This window comes from Cydia splendana, chromosome 11, assembly GCF_910591565.1.
Source record: "Cydia splendana chromosome 11, ilCydSple1.2, whole genome shotgun sequence".
NCBI classification, from domain to species: Eukaryota; Metazoa; Arthropoda; class Insecta; order Lepidoptera; family Tortricidae; genus Cydia; species Cydia splendana.
The window spans coordinates 15,795,057-15,820,390 of NC_085970.1; the positions used below are offsets into that span (position 1 = coordinate 15,795,057).

The 25,334-nt window shown below is 38.7% G+C and overlaps 1 protein-coding gene across 1 annotated transcript in view; it reads left to right on the plus strand.

The window, feature by feature from the left end:
* LOC134794939 (uncharacterized) overlaps window positions 1–24,155 on the plus strand; it is a 36,122-nt gene extending 11,967 nt beyond the window's left edge. The window contains exon 3 of the mRNA XM_063766808.1: window positions 24,005–24,155. Within this exon, the coding sequence (XP_063622878.1) occupies window positions 24,005–24,141 (137 nt within the window). The 3' untranslated portion in view covers window positions 24,142–24,155. The remainder of the gene's footprint in view (window positions 1–24,004) is intronic.
* Window positions 24,156–25,334: the final 1,179 nt, after the last annotated feature.

Sequence of the window (25,334 nt, forward strand, 5' to 3'; positions counted from 1 at the left end):
ATATGAATATTTATCTTATTTATACGGTTACCATTGAACTGAATCGAGGGTCAAGAGTTTGATTGACAGAGACCAACGGATTTACGTTATTCACCTTCAGAATTTTGTATAATTCGAAAAGCTTTCATTTAAAAGACGTCGATTCAATATAAATAAAAGAAAACCGAAGATAGGTGGTATAATTTCGGTCTGAAAACCAAAAACAACCCGTGAATTTCCTCATAAAGAGTCAAAGTACCCAAATTACGAGCACAATTGCGGCATCAGCCAAATGGGCACAAAAAGCTGCGCAAGAGTGCGTGTCCTACGCAAGTGCGATTCCGTTACTTGAGGCCCTACAGGGTGGCTGTTGCGACCTCGTAACGGTATCGCCGAGCCCACGACAACCATTCATTTTTAACTAATGCCATTTGACGTTGCACGACTTTGTTTTTATGCTGGCTTAGTCGGTATAACTAGCTACGCTGCAGATCATTAAAAACTAGTTTGTATTCCAGCAACCAATGTTTTTTTAAACTTAATTTTTCTTCGAGCGACCAACATTTATTGTAAATTACAACTGTCAAAATGTATGTATGAAAAACTTGCTCTGCGGGATTTATTCTCTTAATAAGTTAAGGCTCAACAAAAAGTAGGGGCAACCAAGCCAAAAGTCATCAAGTATCATCATAATTTTTCCATTATTGCACCCATTTTTCTACAAAACAATCGCGAATTACGCCAATATGATCGCAAATGTTTCGCAAATCGTCATTATATTTCCGCATCAGCTCTAGCGTCGGGTCGTCGAACTGCGGTGAACGCACAACAACAACGCTTGTCGCAGCACGGAGTACAGACACGGCGTACTATCGACAACATTGCATTGCACTCAATTGTTTTTTTATTGCCGTTCGTTTGGCGCTCCCCGAATTGGTTTTACGATTTGACTATCGATCGACAACATTGTGACGATCAGGGCAATTGTGTTTTTATTGCCAATTCGGTTGGCGTTCGCGCTCCCTGAATTGGAATTTACGATTTCAATTTAAAACTCGTTGCTTTTATAATAATGTGGTCACATTGAGGTGTAGTTGTAGTTTCGAAAGTTCAAGTATGCCATTACTTTCTTATTATGACTTAATTAATCATTGAATACGTGCAAAAACTGTAAAAAAGGCAGCACCGTATTTTTTTTATAGTGTTTCGGCAGCCTAAAGTGTACGACCGCAGTAGTCGAATTAACGGTACGGCGGCCGCCAACGCCTTTCACCAAATCTCATTCACACTCCAACCAACGCGAATAGAACAAATACATTACAAATATTTTGACGACGTCCCAGAAAAAAATAGCTGATTACGGGTTTACTATCTTTCTTACGTTTTGTTGAGTTAAAATGCGTTAGAGAGGGAATATTTTACAAAATAGTTTCGTTACGGTTGTTATTTTTGTTAAATAGATCATTTTACGACGTTTATTCACTGCATTATCAGCCTGTTCTTTGTTTTAACGTTGTACAATTGAATACTTAACAATAGAGTGAGATAAGGAAATGTACTGTCTCGTACGATGCTATATTATCGGAGCCCTAGCTAGAAAGATAAGGCTCGCATAGTTCCGATCTCATTGTTTTGTTGTATCGATGTAAATTAGTAACGTAATAATACAACCTAGAATATACGTATTATCTGTAGAACTGTATGTTATGAACAATAATGTTTTAGGTATAGCTACGAATTTGTTAGTAAACTGTGTGAGTCAGTCGGTAACCGCTAAATAACCTACATGCATACACATGAATGCTGTCAATGTTATCATAAATGTTGCGTAGTTTAGAAAACGGTATTGAACTCTAATACCTAAAATTGGATAAAATAACAAAAATAATTGGATTTAAACTTCACTGGTTAGACAATAAAGGACACTAATGATGAAAAATACCCTATTAGTTCGCAAAACAAGCTATCTATCTAGCACGCCTTAATCCACCGGAAACCCATGGCGGCGTATCTCCAAAACAACGAGGTGCTTGAACTTAACTCGGGTTCAACAGAAACACCTCCGTCCCTCCATAAACGCTACAAAATGAACACCACACGGCCTCGAACTGTTGTTGTTCATTCCACACGTGGACCTTAAGGTGACTTTTGGACTTCGAAGGTGTCTTTTACGATGCTTCCCGCATACTTAATTATTTACGTGTTGTTGCATAATATCGTGTTGTTTACTTGAAAAGAAAAATAAAAACCGGGCAAGTGCGAGTCGGACTCGCGCACGAAGGGTTCCGTACCATAATGCAAAAAAAAAAAAAAAAAAAAAACAAAAAAAAAAGCAAAAAAAAAACGGTCACCCATCCAAATACTGACCACTCCCGACGTTGCTTAACTTTGGTCAAAAATCACGTTTGTTGTATGGGAGCCCCATTTAAATCTTTATTTTATTCTGTTTTTAGTATTTGTTGTTATAGCGGCAACAGAAATACATCATCTGTGAAAATTTCAACTGTCTAGCTATCACGGTTCGTGAGATACAGCCTGGTGACAGACGGACGGACAGCGAAGTCTTAGTAATAGGGTCCCGTTTTACCCTTTGGGTACGGAACCCTAACAAACATACTTTTTAGCCATTGCGTTTTAAACCTATATCATACAATCATGTATTAATTAACATGTTATAGTTATGAATAATTATATTAGTTCTACGCAGTTCCGCCGTCTTCCTCAAACGCAGCTAAATAAACATTGTACACGTGTATTTGCACAATAACAACAGAAATCTGCGTCGTCGACGCGAGAGTTTAAAGCACTGGCGATAAACGAAGGCGGGGTGGAGCAATGTTGACATGCCAACTTTGACAGTTATTCTAGGTATACTTCGAAATAATTTCCAATGTCGGGTACGGTATGTAGTCCTATAGAAGTGATATTTTTATACGCATAATAACTATATTTTCTGAAATTTAGGTGCTTTTTCCATGGTATTATAAAACTATTCAACTCTGAGTTTGTCGAATTACCCTATAGGATTTCTGCTTATTAATGCGTAAATTAGAACCACATACTACTATTACTGACACAATCTGTCTAATATTACTCGTAATTTATCTAATATTATCCCGCTGTTGTAGTACTATTCAGGATTCATAAATAAACATAACATAATACTTAGTGGACAGGTCAAAAAACGAGCTCAATTGCAGTGTTTTGTGAATTTTCGATCTAGGCGTCCACAATAGCGAGGTTCAACGCTCTCGCGCAGCTTTTTAAGGTTACTGAACCTTTTCGCAATGCTCGGAAAACAAGCACTTTGCATTTAATTATCTAAGTTTTCATATGTACTATTATATTGATCGACATATTAGGGAAGGGTAGAAACTTAGATAGTTATAAAGCAATTTATCAATAATTTGAATAGTGTTTCTATAAGACTTAAAATTCCATTGGCTTAGTCAAGCAGTGAAGAACTCAAATCTTCTATGTTGGTGTACTTACTATACCAGTACATAAATAGTTCTTTATTTGAGATCAAATCGATCGAGTACAGTCGACGTCAAAGATATGTTTACACTTTTGCATTAGCACCTTAATACCTTGTAATAAGGAGAAAAATGTAAACATATCTTTGACGCCGACTGTACATAGGCGATTATTGAGTTGCCACTGATCTGATCCCACTTATTGAATTATTAGTCGCATAGGGAATCCAGTTCAGGTCGTTGAATTTTAATCGTGTTTTTAAACAAGAACCACCGGTACTGTCATGTAGTAGGAAATTATGGCTTGATAAAGTTTCAAGTATACATAAAACAATTCCGTAAACGTGCAATAATTTCACATTAGCATAAAGGCAGGCCTAGCAAATTATCTACAGGTACAGATAGCGATCTAGCCAAGAATACTTTAGCGTAAAGTTATATACGACAGTCCCGCGACTAGGGTTGCCATGTGAAAAAAAATCCCGACCTCACCCCACCCTAAAAATTCTGATATTTACTGGACGGTCATTTTTCCAACAAAATTCCGTCCATTAAATCCTGTATTCCAAAACCTTTCGTGGGCTATTAGCCCCTTAACTCGTCACAATACGCTAGTAGCATACTTTCCCTTTCCTTTGCCAAACTCCAAATTTTTAGCCAGCTAGTGGTTAGTTGAGGTTTCAAAAAAACCCTGACACTCGCTAAGCCCCCCCACAAACCTGACAAAGAACCAAAAATCCTGACATGTAAACCCCTTATAAATCCTGATTTACCCTGGTAAATCCTCACGTATGGCAACCCTAGTCGCGACACAGTGGAACAGGACTTGTGCAATTATGAGGGCTATCGGGAATGTGGTCCTAATTGCACTGCACAATTACTGACAGAACAGATTTTAGAAAAAGCTAAATAAAACCTTTATTTGCTCACTCGGAATATAGTTGGATAAATAAAGCTAGCGAGTTACCTGTTCAATGTTTCGGAAAGGTATGATTTTTAGTGTACCGCACAAAACTTTGTTCGCGGTACACTTATGGGATCACTTCGGTCTTGCAAATCAGTTAAATTTGTTTTTCTGAATTTATTAGTTTTATTGGTTGACAGTTGCTCCCGCAGGCATCCTAGAGCTAGACAGTCAATAGAAGTATCACAAAATAAACACACTAGCACGTTATAAACACAATAGAATCGTAGATCAGTTTCCAAACAAAAGTGGCAACAATAGCTCGACGTAGTGAAAGTGTCGTTTCGAGGTTAGCCTATACTCCATCATGCTCACTGTAACTAAGAACCATCATGCTCACTGTAATGAAGAACGCATACTTAACGAACTGTTAACGTCCACGGCTGTATTCTCACGTATCTTTACGATTTTGCCGTAAATATAGAGGAAAATAAACGTCGAAGTAAATTATGCTAGAGGTGCTGTATTGCGAATAGTGTTGGTTATTTTAATTTATGATGCCTAATGCGTTTTGCTGCACTTAACTTAAAATAAAACTTATAAAAGTTAAAAATTGGATAATATTTAAAACTTCCGCGTATTGAACACATATTAACTCACATTTCCTGAACACACACACACACACATTCACATTTCACATTTAAAACCTGTGTCGAAACGTGGGTAAATAAAGGTAATAAAATAAATTCGCGATAGACCTGTCTATAAATGCGAGTTAAAATAGTTTGTAGTAGAATTCTTCAAAACAACCGAGTTTGAAAGCCTTTCTATAATAAAATGTCAAACGAAAAATCTTTAAAACTTAATCTTTGCGATGTTGAGTCTTAACGAGTTTTTACTGTAGCCTAGTGTAGTTCTAGTATGAGTTGACATCATTACAGCAACGAATAATTTCTAATACAAGGTGCAGTGAACCATGTTCATGCGCCCAGTAACCGTACCAAGGTGTCTTAGAAGGCTGTATCTTACCAGTTACTCGAGTTAGGTCCTTTTGCGGCGCGCCCACGCGGACCGGTTTCGTTAGAAATCTAGCCAGCCAACCGATTATTATAATACCGGTCATTTTGTCTCCTCGTAATTATAAAGACATGTCGAAGTTGTGTGGGAGCTGACATTTACCTAGACTACCTAGAGCGTCCTCGTTAAATACTAGAAGGTACGTAAACAGTGCGCTGAAACATGTTCAATTAAAAATTCTTGTTCTTAGTTGCATAATTACGCTGGATAAACTAATACTTTTTTTTCTCTTGCAGGTAAGCTTCGTTTATCGACAAGGCAATTTGGTTAAATCTTCGATCTGTAAGTAATCTAAGGATGTTTCAATGCTTTTCAAACATTCCGAAGGGTAATCGTCCCAACTGATACAGCTTTGAACCGCGTAGAAAACTGTAATTGGAGCAATTTGAATAAATCTTCAACAAAGGATTTTTATTACTATAATCTTTTCCCCTGTGTGTATAATCAGTATACAGATATTGTAAACTCGGCTATTAACGTAATGGCACCAAATTTTAGAGTTAAATCTTGGAATCTTTAGCGGCGACCTCAATATGGTTTTCACTCTCGGGCCTAAACTTTTGAGCGTCCTATGCACACAATCCTTTCATTTCCTGAATAGCTACTAAGCATCCCGGTTTGCACAAGCTATTCATGGTGTAACATGTTTAATATACGCATTATGGCTTTTGTCTCGGACCTAGTTAGAGGGTCCTTGTTCTTTCGGCTGTTTAAACACAGTGTGTGAAAGCAAGTCGTGAGCATCCTATTATGACGTGAGATTTTTGGGTCAAGTGCATGGGAAAATTTAAAACATTAGGTCCACAAACCAGAAGACCTTCTAACCGCGTTTAAAGGGAAAAACTATTTTAAACAACATGTTTTTGAGAGCGGCTAACAAGTAAGTAGTTAAAATAAAAAAGCAAAAAAGTTTTTAAGTGCACAAAATGCAGAAATCAAATATCCTAACCTAATATTTTAGCATCCAGACTACAAATAAGTCTTTTAAAACTGCCAAAGTTTATCTCGGTCGTCGTCGTAATTTGAGACGCACATTAAAGTATTCCAGAAGGGTTCAAGACATAAAGATAAACTGTTCAAGGGCTATCTACATTCCCAGACAAGTGGGTCACTATTGGTAGTGATATTTTTTGTCCCAATAACCGCATTTAGAAACGTATGGTTCACTGATAACGCAATGTTTATATTCAGTAACTCCAATCCTAAATTGATATCTCCTAATTCGACTTCGATAAAAAAGGAGGCGTGACGTGAAATTCGGGTTTTCTTGATTTACTTTTTGTGGTAACTCGGTTTCAGAGGTTAACTCGGGTTTCAAATTATCTACGCACGTGTTTGAGGGGAATAAAAAATAGGGGTATTATGTTATACCTGAACTCACTGTAACTAACGTGCACAAATTTACTCAAATATCTCAAGTGTCTTTAAGTTTCAAGCTTTTCTTTTTATTCAGTGACTTTTATTCCGTTTTCTCCCTCTGTGTTTGATTTTACTTTCCATTTTTCCAGCCAAGGTAATAGCTTCTTTGAATTACCAGTGTCTTATTAGGCAGACGACGCACCTTCTCAGAACCTGCACAAAGCGCCATTAGGGTGTAGTGTGACGGCTCCGCTTGCGACACAGTCACACACGTGCTTACTAACTACTCTTGTTTTAACAGTTTTTATTACTTTTAACACCTAAACGTATCGTGTGGCTTTAATGCCACTGAGACAGATACTCATTTTGCAGTAGGTTGTTTCAACTTTGCATCAATTGCTATCTAAAACATAACTGAAGTTTAAGTTGACTAAAAAGTCATCTAAAACTTTTTTTTTTCTTCTACGTCTAGTGCGCCAGTCGTTCGAGACTCGATTATTCAAAAACAAGCCATAAATTTAAATTTCGAACGAACGTTTCAAGTGCAAATGTAAAAAAAGAAAACAACCTCCATCCAACCAGCGTTTCCAACCGGCCTTTACTATTTGAAGGGGTCGTAAAATGATTTTCGAGCACAAAAAGTTGTTTTGGTTTTTTCAAGTCGTGACCGAGGCGAGGTAGAAAAAAAGCATTTCTTATTTGAGATCGTACTATATCATAAATAAACTACTACGACGTTTTTTGTGGGGGTGAAATTCAAATCTGTTGGTCCAACGGTCATTTGTGTTTGGTTTACGCTCGTCTCGGATCGCGTTACAGCGATGTGGTTTTGCTCATTGCGTTGTGTTTTTTTTTTCTTATCTGCGCTAACACTTAACTGGGACACGCTAATCCAATATATTGTGCAAGGGCACTTCAGAACACGTTTTATGGGTTTAAACACTAACACGCGTCAGGTCTTGTGTACATATAAAGCTGGGTAAAGGTAAAATACATTTTTTATGCCCAACAATAGTAACTTCTCAACGCGTTCAGTTTGAAAGGGCAGTGATTCGAAAATGAAATTTTAATTGGTGAGATGGTGGTGCATCTATCTGAGGGGAAGCTGCTTGGTCACTAGATGCAATCTGGGCGGAGATGCGCGGTCAACGACCGTGCGAGCGAGAGGGCGCAACGCACGTGAGCGGGACGTCCGATGCGCGTACGCACGAAGGAATGAAAATTATTGTATTATTGTTTACCCCCGATGTGTGCGTGATGTCCTTAGGCATGCTTGTGTGCGTCTAATCCTGCGTTTGTTATTGTTTAGACGCCTCCAATTTCTAACACGCCTTCGACGAGCGACGATGCATGAAGAATATCAAATCGAAGAACAGATTTTAATTCTTTAGCGTTCATGTTTTTATGGATACGGATTTCAAAGGACTAAAGGCATGGCCGGTAAGCGCTTAATTTTACAAAGCGGCTTTAGAACGCGAGCGATTAAAGCATTGTTGTATGGTAAGCCTTGGACTTGGACGCTTATACTCTTTCCCAGCCAGTCGGCACGATCTGAAACTAACCGAATCTTTAATAACGAATGAGATTACATTCCATTTGAAATGTGTATACCCGTAACACGCTATAAAAACTTAAATCTACTCCACTTGTAACGCAATCAGAACGCGTAACATTCCTGGTCTATATAGTAGAGATGCCACGAATATTCGGCAACTATCATTCGGTATTCGGCCACTTTGCCGAATATTCGGTATTCGGCCGAATGTTGCCTACTATTCGGCTGAATACCGTATATCTGTTGCACCTACCTAAAAAAAAAATAACACAAATAAATAACCCAAAACTAGGTATATTTAATATTAAAAATGTATTCTTGGAAAGTAGTTAAATACACAGGCACGTTTTTGAGAATTTGTTGATTACAAAATATTTTATTTTTATGATAGGTCTGATTTGATTGACTCGAACTACATACACTAATTCTGTTCAACATAATAATATAACTTAGCAAACGTTGTGCTTTGTTGGCGAACAATTTTCATAATGATTGTGACTCAAAATGTTCGCATGTCATACCGAATATTCGGTATTCGGCCGAGAGGGGCCGAATATTCGGTATTCGACCAAATTCACTATTCAGGGCATCTCTAGTCTATAGGCAATTAAAAAGTCAAGCTGTCACCTGTCAGTCAGCATCACTTTCCCGTCAAACGGACTGCGTTTCCCACCGCGTTACTCTCGCCTCGGTAATTTCTAACGATTATGCATAAACTGACCTGCAGATTGCATCCACGAGCTCGCCAACGGACAATGTGCATTCAGCCATTCAGATTCAAATTTTATACAAAAACTGCGCTCACAATCGCATAAAAAGCAGTGTTTATTGCTCAAAATACACAAATAACGACTGTCCCATGGTCATTGTGGGTCAAACTGTCCCTATTGTTGCCCTAAGTTGTCCGGTTTCAATAGGAGTAGGTTACGTAGGGACAAAGGTGGTGACATCTCTAAGAAAGAATAGGGCTAGTGACTGCTTTTATGCAAATTGGATTTAATTGAGGTTATAATGGTCAGGATGATGGATTCGAGGGTCGCATGGGCTCGACAATTGCAGTGACTCAGCTCTAAGTCCATTAATAGGCTATTAGATCACGTCTTTAGCTTTGATTTCTTACACGACTACAAGATGGATTACTTCAACCGATATCTGCAAAGCTGTAAAATCCCCATGAAGGTTCTTCTGAACTTATATGTGGTATGAAAACATACCTCAACAAAAGACAAGGCAAATAAAATAAATCTTCAGTTGGATTTTATCATTTAGCGCCTATTGTGCGCTAGGATTGCTATTCCAAAATAGAGTAGACATTCTATTCATAAATAGCTAACCTCTAGATTCATCTCAAAGCTCTTCCTTTCGAAAATCCGTTTAATAATATACTTTTTCTGTAGCAGTACGTCATCGGCAGTGCGGTAGGTCGCACAGAGAACAAGACGTAAGAGCGCGTGCGCCCGCGCCGACAAAGCCACTGTTTTTACACCCAGGCATTAATAGCGAGCTACATCTGCTAAATGTTTACCTACTGTTATGTCTTTGTAGTTTTCTCCGTGTGAGGAATTAATCGTTACAATCTTTTTCCATTGGTACCATTTTGCTCTCAACCAAAGCGACTGCAAATAGTCATTGAAGGAATGAATTTGATTATTATCCACCAGAGTCAATGAAGTTCCTCGTCGCTTAATAATAAACTGGAATACTTAGCTTCTAGACCTTTATCAACATAGTAAATAGGTATTACATTGTTCTTTACAAAAATCACAATGATTCACACAAACATTGTCGCGTGATATCATGACGTACTGTCAGACATGCCGTCTGGACGTAGGTTAGGTACTATGTACAATTGTACATACATTAAAAACTTTATCGTCCGATGTTGTATCTTTCGCGAACGCCGTTAGAATCAGGGCAAGGGTCAAAGACCAGCATTGTCGCCCTTATAATCGAACAATGTCTTACAATGCCCAGTTACCCGCGGCGTATTGACGATGGGGAGATCGTATTGAATGTTGCGTTTTTGTCCCAATTCAGAGGGGTCTTTTCGAAGACAGGTTGTATATGCGTAAAAAGATTATTAAGAAGCCTTGATAGATTACCCTACAGAGTAGGGGCGTATCCGAAAATGGCCTGTAGAATATAAAAATAACCTCACTGACACTGTTGACTTATCAAATGTTATGACGATCCTAGTAAAAAACATAGTAAACACGTTTCGCAATTCTTACACTCACATCTCAGCTAAGCTTGTAAAGATAACAATATTTAACTAGACGCTTTATTATTCCATGATAGTCTTATTATAGAATAATCTGACGCTATTGACACAGATGTTCTTAAATTTTAGGGCATCATTCTAAATCTGACTATATCGCCTTTAAAATAGAGTTGCATTTTATGCTGTTGCAAAAAGTGATTTCACGTACGTTATCAGCTATCAAGCGTAGGTTGCCAACAGAGTGCATTGTTCATGCACCGTGCATCGGTTGCCATGCGCCAAGAGCGACAGGGCGTAAGTGCAGCAGACATGCAGCCATAAACATATTGACAGCCATTATAATGCATATGAGACTTATACAGGCGGATCTAGTATTCATGACATGCTTAACGTAAACTCTCGAGCGCTATTTGAGATTCTGAATCATAATGCCACCGTCAAATGTCAGTTGCTCAATAATCAATAAATTTTAGCTGCCATTGTCAAAATATTTTACGGAATTTAATTTAATCGCTTCACTTAATATTTAAATTAATAAACAAACGTTTTTATGGTGCAAGTGAAATCAGTTCCCATATAATTTGTGCGTTATTTGGTTCTCTAATTAATAGAGGGTTGCCCTCCCCTAGTGTAAAGGATTTTTGGAGATTTAATTTGTGGGAACCACTGTGCAGGATACGCTACGTTGCTTTTCCCATTTGCCCTGTATTATAAAACAACAAGACACTTAGTTTCCTACCTTTACTAATCTCTGTCAATAAAACACTTTAAACTCTCGCGTTTTGTACACATATTTAATTACACAAACGAGTCTACCGCGATATAATTTCATTGTTTATACTTTAATTTCCAAAAATTATTTGTCAATAAAATATAATTGTTGAGAATTCCAATAAGTCTTATTAGGCTAGGGTTACCAGATACAAATTTAGAATTTCCGGACAAAATTCCTGATTTCAGAATATTTTTCCTGACATCCATGTTTTTGACGAGGGGGGGGGGGGGGGGGGGGGGGATTTAGCCGTTAGCGATGGCCCTAAAAGAGCAATTGTATTATTTTGGTGAGTTAGTAGTTAAGTTTAGTCCGATTAAACAAGACGTTTTACCTACATTATTTTTAATCACAGAGGAGAGGATACTTCTTATTATATTGTTGACTTTGCAAATGCGAATATAAGACATGATTCCAATTTCTAAAACATCTATATATGTATGCTTGAGTAAAGATTTCTTAATTAATAATTACGAAGTTATTGATAAGTTGAGTGGATCTCATTTATTATTTTTTTACAATATTTTTGGATTAATTTAAGTAAATAAAAAGGTACTTTATAAAAAACTACTTTAAAAAGATTCCTGACATTTTCGTGTTCCGTCCCCATTCCTGACAAAAGGCCAAAATTCCTGACATGTCAGGAAAATTCCTGTCATCTGGTAACCCTATATTAGGCGGCTAAAAACGGTTGCGGTTATTTTGATCGACACAGAAATTGTTCTTGATAAACTCAAACTGCAGTACCCATTCAATTATTATTTTCAGTTACTTTTAATTGACAAAGGGTTGCATACAGTGTAACTTTTCTTATGCAAATGGTGAATAAAGACAATAGATCTAAAGTTAAGTTTCATCGATGCGAGAAGCTTAGGAGTGTAATTGTTACTTTGTTAATATATGCTAAACTATTTAAAACACAGCTTACAGATCGGGAATATTGTGTGAATGTTCATTGTTTATAGTCTTTTAAACTGTTTTAACAGTAGTTTATTGTTTGTTGACATAATGACGGTTCTACATTAATATTGTTGTATTGTAAGTACTTAAGTAGATAATATAATGCGTTTTCCTGCGTAATAGAATATCCATGGTTTTCTATTAATTCATTATTTCAGACTTCCGTTCCGTGTATCTCATACTTAGGTATATATATTGTATATTTATTATAATTACCCGCGATATTGGTTAAACTTGAATGCGGTTTAAGAATTATTAAACGATTACCATAGACTTATATTTTCTACATTTGAACCCCCAAGCTGCATAGGCGCCTGCAGATTTGCATTCGCGCGAAACTGGTCCGTTCGGTCAGAGCCACTCCATTCCCACGGCACTATCGTTTGATTAATATCTGCATGACCACTGCATATTAATCTGAATTCATTAAAACTAGGCAAAACAATCCGCATACACACGTAAATGGTACGGTGTGAATTTATTTATAGCTGCATTTTTATCGGTTTTCTTCGCGTATCGATAGGCTGTTTTTTACCATTGCAACATTTATAGGAAGGTACTTATTTGCCGTATTTTACAACTTTTCGAGTATACAACGTTATTTAAATTTAATGTCTATTAAATTCCGATAGTTTATGCACGCGCATTATATTGAAAGTGCCTACGTACTTTCAGTATAATACATTGTTTGTTTTGAAATTTTGCTTATTTGTAAACTACTAAGTATGTAGCATTCAAGTACTTATAATGTTTATTTATATAAATCATGCATGTCCTAGTTGCAAGGACCGCTAGGACCATTCCTATTCGTCACACGTTCGGCGTACGCTAACCAACTGCTTAACTAACAAATGAAATACCGACACTCGTAACTATCGACACATTTCCTTCTGGACGGAGATATTACCGAGGCTTCAATGCTTTACTATTAAGTATGTACTTATTTAATTATTGAGTCTACCATCAACACCTACAAAATCATTGACACCAACATATAGAACTTCATTTCTTCACATACAAGATCCCAGTTTTAGTTACTATGCACCCTACCTTTTCACACGTTTCAAAATGCCAACTGAAATCGAGACGCAGTCGTAAAATCATTGAACGGTCAACGCTTCACCAATTGCTTTTATGACCTGTCTGACTTTCACACACTAGTGTCCGGTACATGCAGATATCTACCGGTCACCTCGATCGTAAAATAGTGAACAATTACCTGCATAATAATATCGTAAAACAGTCATAAGCTGTTACATTAATTGTATCATTGATCCGATGCTTGACCAATTGTATTTATTCCTACTTTTACACATTTAAATCGAAACGCCTTGTCGTAAAATCTTGTTAGGACTGTACAAGACCAACTTAAGGTCGTAAAAATTATAATGCTAAAAAACTAAAGTGAATTCCCCATTGTCGTTTTTACGTGCTGTTAAAAATAGTTGATTTATTATGATTTTACAGGAATAATAAAATTTACAGCACGTAAGGTTAATTAGTGAAGCGTGACTGGAATCTTAGGTTTTTTGGGTCGTGATTTGTCGGTGTGTGGTCCGTGACCGGCGTGACCGCGGTGATCATAACAGATCGTGTGCCTTCAGCTGTTGATTGAAGAACTGAATCTGACAATTTTTTTTTGTAATTATAGGGAAAAAAAATAAAATAAAACAAGTGAAAGAGCCGCTTCACGCTCTGAAAAGATTTGCAGTTTACTAGACGATTAAATTACATAAATAATGTACTAATAATAAAATAAATTGCTTTCGAAATGTATACCTGTCTGATACCGTTTTTACACAGTTGAGGTAACTTCATAATGGCAGCTTTCGTCTGGAGTTGCGGTAACGCTTTACGTAACGCTAGCTCTGAAACCGCATAATTGCCACTTAGCTCGCTTAGCACTTACGATAACGCAATCTTTAGCACTTTATGCCTTTTAATAGTAATGTCAAGTGGTCGTAAACTTCCTCGTCCCTTCGCTAGATCAAAAGGGACGGGAATTCTGAATATAGATGCATCCTAAACACAAATAGCTAACAGTAGACAAACCATAGCCACTTTGATTTTCTTTTTCACATACAGCTCTGCGTTCTATTGCCCTGGTACCTATAGTTAGGCAACTCAATAAAAATTGTGATCTACGAACGCCTCGCCACTGCTAGTTAGAAACTAGTCTTATAAGGAAGCTATCGTGTGAAACGCGAGCGCTTCCCTCTCGCAACCCAATACGTGCGCTAATCCAGCGCAGATGGGCTGCGCCGGAGTGGACACATGACGCAGGATTTCTAAGCCACTACACGGATAATTGCTCGAGTAGCCTACCAAATGTCGCCATGACTCTTTAGCATCTGTTCAGGGGGCTTAGCATCCCTTCTGCCGCTATTGGCAACTGTTCGTTTATCTATACTTATAGTTCATCCCATAAACATTTCTGACTACAGACACTACCTACCTACCTAGAATCATTGCGAAAACCAACGTCTATGATTGCAATCAATCAATAGGCTATTGTTTATTGTCTTCAAACTATGCCTTTGTCGTCGTACTCATGCGCTCGCACGCCGTGCGAGCATAATTAATTCATTAATTTGCCTAACAATACCCACTAGCACAGTTAGCAGAAACGTCTAAATACACCATTTATAAACGGGATTACAACGTAGGGCAATTTTTCAGTTGCACGATTTAACTTCAAACGCGAATTCGTTGCACACGAAGACTTATCTTGAGAGCGTGAACCTGTTGCTCCTATTAGCATAGCACCGGCCATTGTGCATTATTCCACATATTCATGGGTAAACACACACCAGGCTTTGTATCTATTGTTGGTGTAATACTTAGCAGCATCACCCCTCGCGGTAATCCTGTCCTTTCTTATCCATTGTTCCTTTCGCTGAGAGAGCGGTAAATTTGGTCCTGAGGTCTTGGGAGTGACCTGAGGTCGAACGCACAAAGCGCCCGATTGTGTTTACTACAGAAAAACCGATGTTTAAGCTTCAGAAGCTGTCCAATATCATCTCGACAAGTTTCCTCTTTTGTCTCCTTTATTCATCTCTTACAATGGCAGCATTGTTCTTTGACGTTGTTTAGCTACCGTTTAAGCCGTTACGTGTCTTTATTATATTATTTTATTGCGGGTATCGATTTTGTTCTGGATTTTATAAAGCCGTTTCATCTTAAATTTGAATATTAACGATCATGGGAACGCACCTTGCGTGTCCGAGCGCTCGTGATAGCTCCGACCGAATTTAATTTTGATCTGATTTGGATAAAAAAGCTGCTACTGTTTACTTGGCTACTGTAAGTTTGTTGCCTTTTTAAATCATGATAAAATATGACAGATGTGTAAGGAAGGGGCTATTCCATAAATATTTTCGCAGTCGTGTCGAGATGTGGGCTAAAAATAATAAACCCGCCCCTGCCCGCGGCAGCGCGTTTAATTGCGTGGCCCGGTAGCCGCCACTCTGATTTACGCCATGACAACTGGTTGCATGTGCATACAATATTCAACATGCACAACCGCATTGAGAAAATAATTAATTTTTAGTTCTGTGTCTTTTTATCGAGTTCTTAAGCTGTGTTGTAAATAGAGCCATGCTACTATTAACATAGTAAAAGGTACCTGAAATACGAGTAAAGTAAATTACATACGGACCCATCCATAAAAACTATTATCTTAAGACGCTTCAGAAATTTTCAATCTTAGCTCGCACATGTTTCCACCATCTTCCTTGAGGCTATCAACTACACTACCACTTCACTTGTTTTTTACAGAGTTTAACCAAAATGGCACTTGTTTTTTATTCCAAGATGGCGTATGTTAGTAGCGATAGTAACAAGTGGTTACTAAACCACAATCATAAGTCGCTTGTTGTCGATCTTATGGGTAGGGAATATGGGCTGTTATCGGCTGATCCAGTTTACATTAAGTATTTTGTTGTCCTATACCGGCACGTTTGATGCGTACGCGCTTTGATCCGCCGCCTTATTAAGCGTTCATTAAGACCCTTTAATATATTGTAATGCAACACAGCACAGTAGTCGAGATCAATAATACATTATTGTACTTTTTCGATCGTGATTTGTTTGGTATGGCCGAATCATAAAAAATGGGCTGGACAAATCATGGGGCTTGGTAAAAAAACATGACTTTTATTACCATTCCATTTATTTTATAGTCATCCAATCATCTTTAAGATCTCAGCAGTGGGTCTTTAATGATAACATCATGCATCCATCATTGTGCGAGTAAGCTAGTTTTTTTTAACACACATTAACGCACTATGCAACAATGTGTTTTCTACAGATCGATAATTATACCTTTCCACTGATACGTCGTTCCCATGTTTATAAAACAATAGCAAACTGGATCAGAACGCGTGAAGATCGCGCTGTAGCAGCCTTGCGTAAAGGGCACAACATGATTGACAGCATTTACTAGAATACTGAATAGCTACCTACTTTATAAATACGAAGTTCTCATGATAAACTTATTTATTACATCTGAACTGTCAATTAAGTACGATTTCTAATTATGTACATCTTTATACTGGTAGCAAAAAAAAGGTGCCCTTTGTTAGAAAACGACATCAGTTCCATATCAATGCCGTTGCAAACGCAAAATCATCTATAAAATTAATACATATATTTCTTCCACAACTGATACGTGTCGTATTCTTTGCAGTTTTAATTTTCAGCAATTTCATGTTAACCAACCGCAAAGTATTACAAACAGCAGCCTTTTTTTTTCGGGAAACTATAACATTCCGATTTTACATCCGTACGTAATGTTCTAGTACAAAACCACCCTTGCTACGTTATCGGGTCCTGTTGAACAATGTTGCAAAGCTAATTCGCTGGTCTATGATAATTGGACGCTCCCATGCAATTGGCTCGATTCTGGTTTGTGTCGTAACGTTACCTAAGCACCTGCGCGGACGCAGGGTGAACGAACCGCCCCGGAGGACACACGTCTAGCGTCCATGCACTAACGTAGGAAGTTTCTATGCGTTGAAGCGCACTTACTGCATTTAGTCTTAGGTAAGGTATAAGCTGCAACTAAGAACGTAAGACATTTTTTATAAATATTTGCAGGATAGTAAAGAAACGGTTGGACTAGGGCCCATTGAAAACCTACAATCGAAAAAGCATTTTATTTTAAGTTTAAATTTCATGACTTCTCTAGGAAACTAAAAATACTGCTATCCAATTTCAACGTCCGAAAAACGCAGCTAACACATTGTGGACAATGCAATGCAATCAACCATTGTAGGTATCGTGTAGGTACGAGACTGCGAGTAAAAAACTTGAGTGCATCACGATACAAATTGGTATTACTAGGCGTGTAGAACAAGTGAAGCAAGGCGTTTTTGTTAGTTCATCGAAAGCTGATAGCCTAGTTTTCTTTGTTAACAATTTGGTTAAACTACCAAAGTTTTTTAAATTGAGCTCAATTTTAGCGGCTGTATTTGTTTTGCAGTCAGTCAATAGCATGACCCACATTTTTAACCTACAGTTTCAGGCAATCGTTTCTATATGAAGTTTTAAATATCGCGTGAAATTCACGATCAATTTGGCATTTCTACTTCCTTAAAAACTGAAAGAGTTATAAAGTATAATGCATTGAGGTCACGTGAATAATTTCAAGATGGACGCGGTTCGTTGCCCCCCGTGTACTCCGGCGCATCGAGATTCTAAATCTTATTTTTATCTCTCTTTACTTTGTCTTAATGATCGTAAATGACTTTCATGAGTTTTGAAAAAAATATGTATTTCATCAGTACGTGGAACACAAAAAAAAAACATTCTTGCGTTGGCTTTTAGTTAAGTAATCCAAAAAAGCACGATTTCTTATTAGAAATAGAAAACCAAGGGAAAAAATATGTGAATGCTTAAGAGTACGCTGTAAAAACCGTACACAAAGATACCTTTTACGACTTTCTCGGTGGATATTTCTGATACATTGTCAAGCTATGGATACCATGAGTTGCACGTACCATGAGTGTGTCGATCGACATGCAACAATGGTTACTTTCACAGTACTTAGTCTCCACACCATTATACACGACCCGGCATTTTACGCAACGGTTTTTTGATCATGATAACAGTAACAGAGTTTAATTACGATAGATTTTTTGTTGCGGTAGAATCTTTTGATCAATCAAATGATGATGGTATACCAATTCCATTAAGACTAAACCTTGGTCTTGACTGGTGTGTACGGATATATGTACCAGGCCAAATCAAAAGTCGAATTGTATTATTATTTTGAATTTATAATTTATATTAAATCATATTGGAAAATATATCCTACAGTTATCCTACAAACTGCATATATATCCTATTTCCAGCGCGAAACGTTTGTCACGTCGTGTGATGTGTAAATATAAATATATTTACACATCCACACTATTGACATCCACGCTCTACTGTTGACTCGGGCCGTTTTCACACAGCTCCCACCTCAAACTGCCACTTTTTGCTCACGAACACTAATCACAAACTTAAATACCTAGGTAAAAAAGAGCCCAAAATTCTTAAAGCACTAATCATTACAGTATATAACTTTAACCCAAAATCACACTGAAATCATGATAAAAAAGGTCCTAATTCAAAAGATAAATTCAATACTCTCAACGCTGTATAACGTTCAATTTGGACATCCTGTTTAGAAGATTAGATCACTGTAATAGCGGTGTACACGCGAACAATTTAGTCTAGACTCTCAATTGGCAGGTTTAGAGCTAAGCTGCAATTTAAGTTTGGAACCTGTAATTTCGTAAGTCCAGTAACAGATTTTAGCTAATAGATGCCCGAATTTCGGTTAACAAAGGAATAAATCCAAGGGACCGTGGAAAAGCAGCTATTAATCATTATGGTATTAAACAATTAAATCCTGGAAGCGCCGACTGACTCACCAGTGAGTATAACTGACGCTATTTCCTGCCTCGACCGTGACGCCATCGCCATCAGTGAAAACAATTCAATATTATTTACAAAACTGTCACCGAAGGAACCTGAAGAGTCCTCGAGCCATAAATAATCCGTTACATCGACCGCAATTTAAACGATATCAGATAATATTTAACAAATGTTAAGGGCGGGATACAATGGCCGCTACCTGGGTGCGTGTCACTTATTTGTTTAGGCTGTCAAGTCTCAAAACCAGTAGCCGAGAGCCCAAACAACTATACACATGCGCTGTACTAGGTACGAGCTATACGCCGTGCGCGGGATCAGTTTTTGTTGCTCTTTTTATCTTCGAGCTGCGCTAGGAACCTAGGGTTGCGCCTGAACTAGAGTAACAGGGACGGATCACAATGTATATCCGCTAACGCGCCGTGGCCACGGACTCGCCTTTCACTCGACCTAGATATTTAGGAACTGGTTCGCGATTTACAATGCGCCTCGCCGTTGCGTTATTACTGCCCATTTCCCGTTTAAAGAAATGCAGCTGCATCGGCCTGTGGCAGCCCTATCGTGGATAAAATAAAAAAGCTGAGCGCTAGGGCCGAGGCAACCTGTTTGGCCGGCGTGGGCGCCTGACAAATCCGCGCCCGTCCCGTCCTCGACGAATGTATTCACTAACTATACCAGTTAGATGATGCAGCGACGCGTCCTATCTTGTTTAGACTTGTTTGGAACGTTTCAAGATATTTTAACGGGCGAAATCGCTATTTATCTCAACTACACTCCAAACCTGCAAGTCCTGCAACTGCCATTGATTTGCATAGGTCGAGTTCGGGATAAAACGCTCTATTATATGAGCGATCTAGATTACGAACTTTAAAACAGATCATGATGCGATCAGGCAGGAATTCACTAGTCCATCATACTTTATTGCAGATTTAACAAAACACTTATGCTGAAGAATCCCAAAATACGAATACGTCTAGCGTAGGCAGTGGGCACGTCTATCGTTCCGGCTGAATCACGTGCTATGATATCAAACCGTGCGTTTACGCACTCATTCAATCCGCTTTATCAAACGTATATACAGCCGAGGCCGAAGCGAATAGTAATCACTAATCACGCTAAAAAAACATCATCAGTTATCATTATAAACGCTCGCGAATGTACTCACACTTGTATTGGCTATATGCTTTCTTTTTGCACCCGGCGCATGCTGAAACACCTTCGGCTCAACTATGCATAACCAATAGAACCTTGCGTTCGTTATGCATCGACGTCTATTCACGCCTAGTAGCTTAATAACAGCTTGGAACCATCGGTTCCGATTTGATGCGTAGTTCTTAATAGCTAGGTCTGCACCTCACAAGTCAGGTGCACACCTTAGCCCCGGGCCGGTTGATATGGAGGCGGCAACCGCTTTCCCGGGAGTACCGTGCCCTGAGGCCATTCCCACGGACCCGGGGCAACTTTGGTAATACACCGCACGATATCTTTTGTGGCACGCTCTCCAATTTCCGTAAACGCAACAGTTTACCTTTTGAAAGCATTCCAGGCATTTCACCTTAGCTTCTTCTGTGTATTCGTAATTTCACTTTAATAAAAACGGCGGCATGCGCCCAAAGTTACAATGGGTTACTTTCCAGTGTCAACGATTTACATTTGACGACACTTGGAAAGCGTAAACAATGCGTTTATTGTCCGCCCAACACGAGATTATCTATTCACGTGGCGTTGTTTCCTGCACTAGACGCAGCGGCGGATCAAAGCCTTCAACACACTTTTGACGTTTCGTCGAAAACTTTTCACAATCACGTTCTTGCATACATTTTTAACAGTGTTGACATCCTGCAACAAGTTTTTACTTTTTTCGACTGCCAAACGAAATCTCAGATGAGAAATCTAACTTGTTATAAAGACAATAGGGAATCGCAAGAACGTTGAAGCGCATGAATGCGAAATGAAAGTGGCGAGCGGTTAAAGAGAAAGGCTAAGCGTTGTGCACGCAGAACCTACTACAGGCAGCGTCTATTTAAATACTTGAGTTATTTCGTCGAGGGATAGTGATGACTGATAAATAATGTACAATTGTACATTGTATAATCTTCTTAAAGCATCAAGCATGCTTGTGTCAGATGACGGATGCAGCGAGCATCAGGCGGCCTTCGGACGTGGTCTGCATTCAGTGCATCGTTTAAAATTCATAGTCCTATTGTACTTCTTATTCTTACGATGTTTAAATTCTACACCCTGGCGTCAAAGCCGGCCAGCGGTAATGTATTTCTGAGTAAACAAGAACCAATACTGTGAGTGTGAAGCTCTTAGGTGTCCGGGGCGCGCTCGCGCAGATATTTAGGTCGACAGAAATAACCGCGCCTCTACGCAACTAACTCGCTTCGCCGTATTCAAATAACATGTTCTGTCTGTGAAAACAATCAACTGTAGAGCCATTTCGTTAGAGTTACCGCACAAATTCGACTCCTGTCTCACTAACCTATTAAACTTGGTGATAAGATAACGCATATTTTTAAATTTCCGTATCAAAAACAAATCTACGTTGTTTACAACTTTACGTTTGAAAATGTTATCGAAATGGAAACTTGTGCGCATTATCCGCTCGCCTGATAACGCGTGATAAACCGGCAATGATGATACACGAATCAAATAGCGTAACTAATGCGCTCGCAACCTTCAAACGACACATTATTTCGCCGTTATTGCTACATGTTGTTGACGACAGGATTACTGATTTCATCATTCAAACGTTAAACGTTCGAACACGCGTTCTATATTGGTTGCCGAGCCGGAGTTATACATTCCTCGTCCAAATATCAAATCCTATCTAATAATACAAGCAGCCAAAGCACTTGTGTCACTCGTCATAGGGTTATCAATGTGTGAGTTGTTTGCTCGAAGACCACGCGCGTCTTCAAGGTCAATTTGTTTACGCTAACGTCCTACACCCTCGCGTCGGCTAACCGACCGAATAGCGTTCACGGCTGGACCAAATACGTAACACTGTGCCAAAATGCTCCGGAAACCGGTCAATTTATTTGCGAGAAAATGGCGCGAAACGCTCCATTGAGCATTTGGCGGGAAACTCATTGCGCAACGTTGTGAAAGTATTTTCTCCGAGCGCAACTCCTGAGCATAGTATTCTATTTGTAGCACGAGGTTCAATATCACAGAGAAAACATGTTATTAAAATTAGAAAGACAGTATTTTACTTGTTCTTATATTTTCCATAAAAGTATGTTTGCATGCTAGTTGCTTAGGGAAATACCTCTCCATTTCCACGACAAGGGAGGCGGTATTTCAGTTAAAAAAGGTATAGTTAATGTCAAATGTAGGTTAGTATTTCGGCGATGGCCTGGTAGAGCCACGTGGTGTGTTGTTATGTTGATTTGGCGGGAAGTCCTCGGCGGACCTGTCGACCTTGGCGTGACGTCAGTGGCTCCCGACTGCACCAACCGACGCGTCCACTTTTTATATAGTATTCTTATTACTAACGCTCTGATAAAACGTGTGCCGATTATTTAGCAGTTCGTTTCCCGCCAAAAAGCCTTCAACGAGTTGACGTGTCGTGTGAGAAAATACAAGGCTCGGTTTTTCACATAGTTGACATGGCGTTATCAGCTAGGTTATTTGGTGTGTCACATTGTTTTTACTGTTCAAGGTTTTTTTTATTAAATAAACGCATGTACAGATATGTACCTATATATGTATAACGCTTACACGTGCCTGCTTCTCACTGTTAGTATCGCGCTGGTTTAGCTTCAGTTTTCAATTTTCGTGTAGTTTTCCCGACCAAAACTGCGAAGCAAAGTTTCATATCAATGATTAATTTTACTGGTATCTTGGCTCTCATACTTGAGCCTATGCAAGCACTAAGGTTCTTATCTTCTCCGTGTCATAAGATACGTTTGTCTGAGCGTCTTGCAGCGTATTGGCAATACACGACCTTGTTTCTCATTGGACGCGTTTTGTTGCTAAGGTGTTTTTTGTTTGGTCACTTAGTTAAAACTCCACCATGCCTCGCGTCTGTCTCATCGGCAACGCTTCGGGATATTCGACAGTCGTTTATGTTTCGAAGTTGCGGGTTGATATCGTAAAAAAAAACAACCATTTCGAAATCCAACTTTAGTATCGTTATTAACCGTTTCTATTAACATTTTACGATTGGTTTTGTTTCCTAAATCACTGCAATCGTTTAAAGGGGAATTCCTAATTCGAAATAACCCTTTAGGAACTAAGACGCATTTCCTTCTCACACCAGTAACTCACAGACCTCCATTATAATACAGATTAAACAGTAGTAAAAAGGCCATAAAGTTTTATGGCTATAGCCCATATTTTTCCAAAATTAGAAATAGTCACAAAGGGTGTCGCCGCTAAAGGATTATCGGAGAATAGATTCCGGTGCATAATGCTAGTTTTTACTGCCCCTTACGGATAGAGTCGTAAAAATGTCAAATGTTTGTAAGTTGTAAGGTCCGCAGGTTTTACGAGTCTTTCTTTTTCGGCCCCATAAAGTCCCGTCAGCAGTTTAACGACTAATTTCATGCAAGAAGTAAGTCCGCGACGAATGTTAACAAGCGTCATAAAACTTGTGCTTTATGCGATCGACATTTGCTGGTCCAGTTTGCTTGCGGAATTATTCGAGAAGCGATCATGCGCAACCAATTGCAAGCGGGATTATATATTTTGTATGTTAATATAAATATTTAAATCCCAAACGGCACCGGCTGTCTAAATGCAATATTTAACGTAAATTTTCTCTTATTTCCAGACTTCCTGAAGCCGCGCAAGCGATTATCGGCGGCGAGCAAGAAGTCGCCGCACGCGCACAAGGAGTGCGGGCACGGCGCGCACATCCGCCCGCCCAAGGTGGCCCGCCTCAGCCAGACCCACAAGCGCCCCAGCTAGGCTTCGACACACATCTACAACCCCAGGCTGCACCTCAAACCAGGCAGCTTTCCTATTCCAATCATGTCTTTGAAATTCAATTCTGCGCGGCAGTCCAAGTCTTTTTATTTTAATTTATTGATGTCGATTCGCATTGTGGAGAACAATATAATAATGTTAAGTAATTTGTAAGATAGTTTCAGACATTATGTATATGATTTAACGTAGGCAACACATTAATATATACTATGCTGTCCCTAGACACTGTCATTTAGCATCACAAATAATATTTTGCTCAATGCATGCCTGTCACGGAGCGACGATCAGCGATGAGCTCGTTAACAATAATGTTACATGTCATGGGCAATGTTTATTATGTGACAATTTAATTGTAAGTTTATTATGATCTCTTTGACAAGTAAATTAAGTTATATTAGAATTAGAGGTAGGCTACGATAAGGTTTTCCGGATAACGTTAAGGTCTTGTCGTTTTGTCGTGTCACGTGTCTTATCGATCCCTGCAGGTCACAACAACGTAGATTATATAATGCCTTGAAAATGCTAAGAAGCTTCGACAGAAATAAAATTTCCATCCATTAGCCTCCGAGCATATTCGACGCATTTACATTTCTAAAAGAGAACGTTTACTGTGTCTTTCCCTCCGCCTCTGAAATCGTGGAAGAGACGTAGGACATGTCCTCTTTTGCATTAAAGTGTCTCATAGCAGCCAGCACAGTAATTAAGCAATAGTTGATATAGTCAAAATACAAATACTCAATGTGAAACGATTTTGTTACCTTACTGTAACAGAATAAGACTTATATTGCCAATTTTAATTATTTACTGCGTTCAGCACTGTTTGAGTATTTGTGTTTGTTGGAACGCATTGTACTCCTATTTTGCATCCTTAGTCGGTATATTTGTTTTGTTGTTGTATTTTAATGGATTATATCTTTTATAATTATAGATATTGATGATTGTTTTTTTATGATATTGGATATAAAGGTTTAGTTCCGTTTCACGCGGGCCGGCGCGTCCATAGTCCACTGACCGCACCAGGCCGCGGCTCTTTATCAAAGTACAAATTATTTCTCGTTAATTTTAGGTCGAGGAGCCGCGGCTGTCCCTAAACTATACAAAAGACAGACATACGATTGCCATTTTATTTCGTGTCTCATCCGAAATTTTAAATAAATACTACTTAAGATTCGAAA